The following is a 9,775-nucleotide window of genomic DNA, read 5'->3' on the forward strand; positions in this document are numbered from 1 at the left end:
AAAGGTTCAGCACATCTTGATCCAAATTTGGTTAACCTGAACTTAGAGGTAAATGCCATTTAAGTAAATAAAGGGTGAATTTTGTTGTTAAATACTGGGCTAATAGGCAAGGTCATGTCAAAAACTGCATAAGATGTTGAGCCCTGCTATGGGGGACATGAACAAATACAAAAAAAAGTACATTCAATACAGAGGGTCTTTTCATAGAGCTTCAAGGGAAACATTAAACATATACAAAATACCATGCTTGGGGGATATCCTGAAGTTTTATGGGGCGTTCCAGAAGAGTGTGACTTTCAGACAGATTTAGTGATCTAAGTCATTTAATTTAAGAAAAAGGCAATTTATTATGTATTTTTGTCATTGACACATGATTTTCATCAAATAAGTAATGGAAAAAAGAAGTAGAAACTGACCAGTAGTTTGCTAAGCCTGTCTCACTGATGCAAAACTCTCCTGCCACTGGACAATTTCCATTGAATTCTCATTAAGAATAAGAAGACGCAGATGATTCAGCTGTTAGTCAACAGCATGACATGAGAGTGAGGTGGCTGAAACCTACTAGAGAAAAAAAGAGTACAAGCAGCAGTTTTATGGCACCCTGCGCGCTCCCAGCAAATATGTCCGCGACTCACGGAAAGGTCCCGATCTCCCCTTGTGATTGGTACTTTTTCTGATCATGTGAGCGCCGTGACGATGAATTATGGCAGTCACATGACCCTAAAACCCTCCCTACACCCGTCTTCTGAAACTCTTAAAGGGCTGGGAGGAGCTGGTGCAAAGTGGTAATTCATAACGATAAATATACACTATATTCATCAACCCTCCAGTGTGCGGCTGACCCTTCTTCCTGTTGCATCGTGTGTGGTGGCGAGCCAGAGCCTGCACCTGTCATGAATTGATCTGGATTGTTTGCCTGAGCGGAATCCCTCTGTTCTATGAACATAAGGAAGTAGAAAAGATGTCTAAGAAAGATTGGCCTATCTTTCAAATTACAGTATATACATAAGAGTGCAGCCTCTGAGCACCAAATTGCTGAATAAAGTGATTTATCAAACAGGAAAGAATCGTATAACCCTTGTTAATGAAATCTCCTTTTTTATGTGTATCATCTAAAACTACAATATTAACCATTAGCCGCCCGGCCAATGGCTGTTTGGCGGCTTCACAAGTGCTTCTGCACTCCGGGTGCACGCCATTTGGCGTGCTCCCGCACATGCGCAGTTTGCGCTAATGCAGAGCGGCGCAGCGGCGCAATCTGTCACAGGCCGTGTACCTCAGACACGGCCGATGACAGATCTGAGTACCGGCCCCCGTTGCAGGTACCATGTGACCTGCTGTGACCAATCACAGCAGGTCACATGACAGTTGTATACAATGGATGGCTTCATTCATGATGCCATCCATTGTATACTAGTGCCTAGCTGTGAATGGTCACAGCTAATCACATGCACATGTCATGTGATTAGCGGTGACCAAATCACAGCTAAGCACAAAAAAAAAAACAGAAAAAAAAAAAACCTGAATGAATCGATTTCATTCAGGTAAATGCTTGCTTATAGCAAAGTAATTCTTTGCTATAAGCAAATTGTGTAAAAAAAAAAAAAAAAAATACTGATCACTTCCCCAAAGTAGTACAATGTTACTATGGTAACATTGTACTACTTTGGTCATAGTAAAATATGAAAAAAAAATCTTAAAAAAAAATAAAAAAAAGTAATAAAAAATTAAAAATAATAAAAAAATAAAAAAAAATAAAAAAATATATATATATATTTTTTTAATACTGTCACCAGTCAGTGTCCCTGTTCACCACCATGCCAGTTATATGATGATGCTGTACTTCACTGGTGACAGTATGTAAAAAAAAAATAGTGAAAATAATTTTTTTATTTTTTTAATTTTCCGAAAAATTATGACAAAAAAAATACAACTTCAAAAAACTCGCCATGCCTCTTATGAAGACTGTCTACTCTGCAAAAAGGGGTCATTTGGGGATATCTGTACTGTTCTGACTTTCTTGGACCTCAAGAAATTAGATTGGCTGTCAGTACTTCAGGATTGATCAATATTCAGATCTATACCATAGTTTGTGAACTCTATAACTTTCCTACAACCTAAATAATACATCCTAATTTGGGTTATTTTCACCAAAGACATGTAGCAGAATACATCTCGGCCTAAATTATGAAGAACAATTATTTATTTGTAAACTTTTATAACAGAAACAAAGAAAAACATTGTTTTTTTTTCAACATTTTTGGTCTTTTTTTGTTAATTTAGCAAAAAATAAAAACCCCAGCGATGATTAAATACCACCAAAAGAAAGCTCTAGTTGTGTGAAGAAAATGATAAAATTTTAGTTTGGGTACAATGTTGTATGACCGAGCAATTGTCATTCAAAGTGTGAGAGCGCTGAAACGTGAAAAATGGCCTGGGCAGGAAGGTGTAAAATTGCACGGTATTGAAATGGTTAATAATGGTAAAAGAAAACAACTTTAATTTCAAACACTACAGGGAAAACTCTGACATAAAAAATTTTATAAGCTTGAGTACCACATATGACCAACGGCTAGAATGTCCATGTGGCTACCAGTATGTTTGAAATACAACAAAGAGTTTAGGCCAAAGAATAGGTGAACATGTAAAAAAACATCAAAAAGGAGTATTAAAACTATAGTGTATCCAAGTACTTTGAAGATTATATTAAAAAGGATCCTAGCATCAGGAAGGTCATGTAAGTATTCAAGATGTTTTTTCTGTATGAACACCCGCGCAGAGTGGCTTGTAGTCTTACATCAGAGGTTGTTGCTAAATGCGCAGTGATATACGAACTTATGTGTGACTGCATGCATGAACACATGCTGCTATTGTTAGTGCCAAGTGGACTATTTAAACTGGATAGTTACACATGGCAAGTGCTGATTCATCTTTAGCAGTACCTATTAACCAGTGTCCAATATTTCCTGATCAGCTTCCTGATATGCACGTGCCTGCACACCAGTCCACTGATTCTGAGTTTGGCCATCATGTCTGCTGCATAGTTCCAATCTGTCTCTCCGGTGGTGGTCTCCTGCCTTTTATCCTCTGGGAGAAGTCCACACTTCACCACACATGGACTTGACCAGTGACTCCCATTCTTCTGCACCAGTTTCCAGCAATGAGGCACTTGTGCCAGTCTGATTTATTGCACCATCTGCCTAGTCTGTTAGGGGCCCTGGTCTGGAGGTGTAAGAGAGAACATCCTCATCTCATCTGACTCCCCTGCCAGGTACATGACACCAGTGTAATACATTTTTATGGCATATGTATAGATTGAGGGGTTCAAAGTAAAAAAAATGTATTTGAATGAGACAAAATGGATCTATATTGTAGACATTGTGCAACTTGAGGTGGTGTAATATAGAATTGTTTTTATATCAGTATTTTGTCTGTAATATCATAAAGGTTTAAATCACTAATTCCAATAATTTCATGAATTTACTCAACCAATTAGGCACCATTTTGGCATACATTCTGAAATGTATTATGGAGTAGTATATGTTGTGTTTGAATGTTAGGGGGCAATTTTTTTTGCACAATTTTTGGCATACATATTGTAATAAATGTCTACATATGGGATACTTATTCTTTTTGGCCACAAATACATCAAATCTTTTCAATCCTCAGATATGTTGGCTGTATTAGTTTATTATCATTTTTTTTATTGATTACCACTTGAATTGCACCAATTACACAAAAGGTTGGAAAGGCTTTATATAAAAAAAAAAGATGGCACACATATTTATTTCATGAAACAATAACAAATAAAAGCAGCACAAAACAAAATCAAGCACAATAGCAAAATGGGAATATGATACCAAATATAATACTTCAAAAAGTATACATACATTTTGAAATCATTTGACATAAGTCCACCAACTGAAAAATGAAAATTGTGATGAAGTGCAAAGTCCTTATTGATCCACCGAGATCACCAGGTGAACAAGATAATGATGATTGGTTGAATAAAATGATATATAAAAATTATATATAAATATATAAATAAATATAATGAATAAAGTGCACTCAGATATCACCGCGTGCTCCAGAGGAAAACCTCGTCCAATTTAGTGGCACTCACCAGATATCATGGCCCATCCAAACCTGATAGGCAATAGCGCTTGTGGTGAGTGTCAGCGTAGTACAGATCATCAATCAACCGGCCCTTCATCAATTAGAGACTGATATGATGGCGGGACATCCTCCAAACTATTACACTCCGTAATCAGGGAAAGATGTGAAAGGAAACTCATAGCGTAAATCCATTAAAAACCATTTATTGGATAGAAAGTATTGCACTCACATAAAATGAATGAAAGCATGCCAAAATATCCACATTACCCATTAAAGGTATCTGTATATCACATGGAGCGAGTGTCTCACCCGATCCTTCTCACTGCTCATGAGTGATAAGTGATGTATCGCTCACCAGTTTTTATAGGGTACCCCCTAAAATTCATACCAGACACAAAGGTGCATTTTTTGAAAACTCTAATGCAATTTTTTTGAAATTCTTGCTCTAGGAAGTGTTACAGTGAAAATCACATTTATAAAGAAAAAGAAAAAAGATACAATTTAAATTGCTTGCAAATTGCATTTTTTGCCAACATCTTAAAAAAGTGTAGGATCAGGGGACCCCATAAGCATGTTATTTAAAGGAACTGAACATTTTGTATTGTTTTAATTTAGGCATTTAACAAATGATTGCTCCTGGCCAAATGGATTTTTTTTATTAGTTTGTTTTTGCATTGGTACCCAAGGGCAGTTCCCACAACCATGCTATTTTTTGACACCTCTTGCCTATTACCACAGAAAATGGGCACTTTTAATTTGACCGATTCAGCTCATATTAATATCAATGAACTTTCAGTTGGTATCCAAATGATTTGGCAAACCTCTGATGAAACAAACCCAGGTAAGTTTGATTTATCAATACTCACCTCTCCTTCAAAACCATGACTGTTTGTTTGCACACCCCTCCCACCCCCTCCCATAGCAATTGGCACTTTTTGGGTGGGAATGGAGTGGGTACCTGGTTTTGACAGGCACCTGCTCCCACTTCTGGTCGAATCACCTCACCAATCTGAGTGGAAGTTTTGCCTCCCTTCCCCTGCAGCCTTTTAGGAAGCATCACAGATCCCAGAAGACTGTGAGATCATTCACAAAGAGCAGCGTGGCTCGTGCATGTGCAGTCAGAACCCGGCCGCGAAGCAGCAAGGTTTCACTGTCAGTTTCCCATAAATAATAGGCCAGCACCAGGAACCCAAAGCCCATTGAAGAACTGGCTCAGGTGAGGACAACGCTGGATCCCTGGACAGGTAAGTGTCCTTATATTAAAAGTCAGTAGCTGCAGTATTTGTAGCTGCTGACTTTTAATTTTATGGGGGCGAGTTTGGAGCTCCTCCTTAAGTTGGTTTGATGCCTTCAGGACTCAACAATGATTTAGGAGGTTGAAGGAAAGAACCAGCACACAATTTGGAACCCAGGCATCCAAAGCTCCTGGAGCTTTCAATGCTGGAAATGTTCTCTGAGACTGCAATGCTGGAATAGTGGAGAAATAGAAAAAAAAAACAGTAATCTGGAGAAGTAGTAAGTATATGCATTCTTCTAATACAAAAGAATGTTGGACTGAACCCTCTTTAAAGACATGTTAACATACATATCAATCATATAATATGAGCCACTTGTTAAGAAATTAGAGAGCTTTACCTGAATTGTCTTTAGAATATACAATATTGTATGTGGCAATGCAATTAAATTAGAATCCAGGCTCCCCAGTAATTGGCTCTAAAAAAAATGTTTTCTTGTTTAGAAAATAAATGCGCTGAAATACAGAATATTAATGCTTTACTTTAAAATTATATACAAGGTAATAATTCAGTGGGTATTAATCCATAGCTGTCTTAACTCAACACCAGCAAAGAATGAGCAAAACATTGTGGCAAAAGCAAGGTGAAAATGACTGAGAACTATGGAAACATCAAAAGTAAGTCATTGTAAAGCATTATTATTATTCCCACTGCAAATTCTTAGAAAAACCTTCTGATCCTGCTACTGAACTCCACTTCATCCAATGTTATGTGATGGGATGACAACAATGCTGCACTAACCCTGGATCCAGAGCAGCATTGTCAACCTCATGAAGGCTGTACCTCCTTGTACTACCGTTGTTATGGGGGGCATGGCTATCAGCGTTGTCACTGCTGATTTGGAATCCAATAGCTTGTCACTAAACTGACCACATCTAGTCCAGTCCACTTCTTTCTGGTGGACAATACATGCCTTTGTTGCTGAAACCCTCCTTCTGGAAGCTGCCATGTCTTAGAGAGAAATGGTGAAGAGGGATTTGGCTTATTAGGCCTTGTTTACATGCTTTAAAATGTGGCCTTTGACACCATTTTTTTAGAGCACTCTAAAAGCCAATAAAAACATATAAAATGGTTACCTTACAGTCCTGTACACACTTTTAAGTTTGTTTTGCTTCAGAAATTTTGCCCCATGTGTGACCTCTTGTTGTGCTTTACAGCATCTCAAAGCCCCCATAGAAGTGTAAGGTCTTGCTTAGACTTGCTTTGCTGTCTAAAGCATGATTGCTTTTCTCACAGCAACAGACAGGCAGTTGTCCCCTCACTGCCTGTTGCTGCCTAGGGAGCTGTTCAAGAGGCAGAAAAAAAACTCTAACCACAACTACATCTCCATTTAGTGTTAGTTGTGCTTTTGTGTTCACATCCAGGTTGTCGTGTTCAGCAAGAAGAAGGAGGTAGGTGAGCAGGGACTGGATTGGGGAATCAGTAGATATCACACATGATATACAGTGTGGGATTGATAGAGCAGGAAGGTGGAGGGTGAGGACCAAGCTGGAAACTCAACAGCAAGGAATCAGCACAGTGGGAGATCAGAAGGAAATCATCAGAGCAGAGTTGAAGCAGAACAGAGCAGGGGATGTGATTCAGGGGGTGGGGGAGGGCTGGGCCTGCTTCTAACTAGGCTGTACTACTGGGGGGAAAGGGGTATAGAGAATGAATTATATATATATATATATATATATATATATATATACTGTATATACAGTGATGGAAATAAGTATTTGATCCCCAGCTGATTTTGAATGTTTGCCTACTCACAAAGAAATGATCGGTCTAAAAATCGAATGGTGGGTGCATTGTAACACTGAGAGACAGAATAGCAACAAAAAAAATCAGAAAAAATGCATGTCTAACAGATGATGCACTGATTTGCATGTTCATGAGGGAAATAAGTATTTGATCCCCTTCACAAAACATGACTTAGTACTTGGTGGCAAATCCCTTGTTGGTTTGGTGGATGACATTTGGCAACTCAAACTTTCAGCTCCCTCCACAGATTTTCAATCAGATTAATGTCTGGAGACTGGCTAGGCCACTCCAGGACCTTAATGTGCTTCTTTTTGAGCCACTCCTTTGTTGCCTTGGCCGTGTGTTTTGGGTCATTGTCATGCTGGAACACCCATCCACCACCCATTTTCAATGCCTTGGCTGAGGGAAGAAGGTTCTCACCCAAGATTTGATGGTACATTGCCCCGTCCATCGTCCCTTTGATGCGGTGCAGTTGTCCTGTCCCCTTAGCAGAAAAACCCTCCCAAAGCAGAATGTTTCCACCACCATGTTTGACAGTTGTGATGGTGTTCTTTGGGTCATAGGCAGCATTCCTCCTCCTCCAAACACAGCGAGTTGAGTTGATGCCAAAGAGCTCGATTTTGGTCTCATCTGACCACAACACTTTCACCCAGTCCTCCTCTGCATCATTCATATGTTCAGTAGCAAACTTCAGACGGGCCTGGACATGTGCTTTCTTGAACAGAGGAACCTTGAGGACACTGCAGGATTTCAGTCCTTGTCGGCGTAGTGTGTGACTAATTGTTTTCTTGGTGTTTTATTGGTGACTATATATATATATATGTTTTTAATGTTTTTCATCAAAACAGGTAACAATAAAACATTTAATGAATTCATTCTTTTGGGATTTAGTATCAGCAAAAACCTAAATATCCTAATTTTCTTCATCATGCTTGTCATTTACCTTTTAACAATTTTATGGAACCTTCTAATTATCATACTAGTATTCTATAACAAGAGTCTTCAATCTCCCATGTACTTTTTGCTCACCCAGCTGTCAAAAAATGATATATTACTGAGCTCAGTTATTGCCCCAAAGATGCTAAATGTAGTATTATATGATAATGGAAAAATCACATTAATTGGTTGCATCATCCAGTTTTATTTTTTTGCTTCCTCGGAAACATATGAGTGTTTTCTCCTTGCAGTGATGTGTTATGACAGATATTTGGCCATCTGTAGACCTTTGCATTATTCTGCCTTAATGAATATACAGCTTTGTCTGAAAATAGTTGCAATATGTTGGCTTTTAAGTTTGTCTGCGGTTTTAGTTGATACCATAACATTGTCTAAGTTACAGTTCTGTCAATCAAATATTATTGACCATTTTTTCTGTGACCTGGGACCTTTACTAGAAATTTCTTGTTCAGATACTTATATCATTAAATTAGAAGTCTTTTTACTAAGCACACCAATCATTCTCATCCCAGCTCTTGTAATTATCATATCTTACGCTTACATTATTTTTGCCATCTTGAAAATACAATCTAAGGATGGCAGGCAGAAGACCTTCTCCACCTGCAGCTCCCATTTAAGTGTCGTAATTATGTTTTATGGGACTCTATTTTGCATTTACATTATTCCAAGTGTAGGAAAATTAGTGAACATTAAAAAATTTTTGTCTTTGGCTTATACTGTGGTAACCCCTTTGATGAACCCTATTATCTATGGCCTTAGAAGCCAAGAGATTAAGAAAGCTTTGAAGTTGTCTTGTTTACGTGTTTTAAATAAAACTTAAAAGAAAATGTCAAATAAATATTTTTCACAACTTTTGAAATTGTTTTGTTTATGTATTTTAAATAAAACTTTAAAGAAAATGTAAAATAAATGTTTTTCACAACTGACTTTATCATTTTAGTAAAAATATTTTTATTTGCCATGGGACTTTATATGAGGCGCAACACATACAACCGATAAATAGCTTGCGTACGTGATTGATGTTTTATTGATAAATAGATACAAATCTCAATACATAAAAAACAAATAAAATGAATGGAAAGCTAATGTGTAGTCATTTCTATCAGCACTTATCAAATATAATTGAAATGTTACTGGCTATATACATTCCAGTTCATGATTACAGTAAAAAATACATCTGAAAACTCAATGTGTTTCATGAATCTTTGTTCACTTCTTCGGGAGTAGATGCACATATCTGTAAAGAAGAACATCATTTGTAAAGTATATATACTGGTGTTACAATCAAGTCAATGAAGTTGTTCTAGCTTCAAGGGCAACCTAAGGCACACAATACCTACAAATCAGCTATGAAATTGGCAGTATTCCCTCCAGCCCATGCCCCCTCCCCTGACTTCTCCATCAAGATCAATAATACAACTAGAGATGAGCGAATCGAATCAGGCGAAGTGGAATTCGTTTCGAATTTCAGGAAAAATTCGATTCGCAGCGAATCCGAATTTTTGCCAACTTCGGATGGTCGAATCGAATTTTTCCTGATCGGCCGTTTTCATCCCTTCTACAGCCGGCAAAAATGTCCCTGCAGAGAGCTCCGCTATTTCTGACAGCTGTCTGACAGTTCTTTCACATTTCCAGCGGTTGAAACATTGTATCTATTTGTT

The 9,775-nt window shown here is 37.9% G+C and overlaps 1 protein-coding gene across 1 annotated transcript; it reads left to right on the plus strand.

The window, feature by feature from the left end:
- Nucleotides 1-4,857: 4,857 nt before the first annotated feature.
- Nucleotides 4,858-8,973, plus strand: LOC149452631 (olfactory receptor 1496-like). Its single transcript, XM_089689304.1, has 3 exons — nt 4,858-4,957; nt 6,776-6,802; nt 8,006-8,973. Exons 1-3 carry the CDS (start codon nt 4,858-4,860, stop codon nt 8,932-8,934), a joined length of 1,056 nt encoding a protein of 351 aa, XP_089545430.1. The 3' UTR covers nt 8,935-8,973.
- Nucleotides 8,974-9,775: the final 802 nt, after the last annotated feature.

Source organism: Staurois parvus, unplaced genomic scaffold (assembly GCF_062004578.1).
Source record: "Staurois parvus isolate SC_StPar_1 unplaced genomic scaffold, SC_StPar_1.0 ptg000470l, whole genome shotgun sequence".
NCBI lineage: Eukaryota > Metazoa > Chordata > Amphibia > Anura > Ranidae > Staurois > Staurois parvus.

Coding starts and splice junctions, on each gene's coding strand:
- LOC149452631 (XM_089689304.1), top strand. CDS start 4,858: ATGGGCACTTTTAATTTGACCGATTCAGCTCATATTAATATCAATGAA. Junction 4,958..6,775: donor CTCTGATGAAACAAACCCAG/GTAAGTTTGATT, acceptor GTTCACATCCAG/GTTGTCGTGTTCAGCAAGAA. Junction 6,803..8,005: donor TGTTCAGCAAGAAGAAGGAG/GTAGGTGAGCAG, acceptor TCATCAAAACAG/GTAACAATAAAACATTTAAT.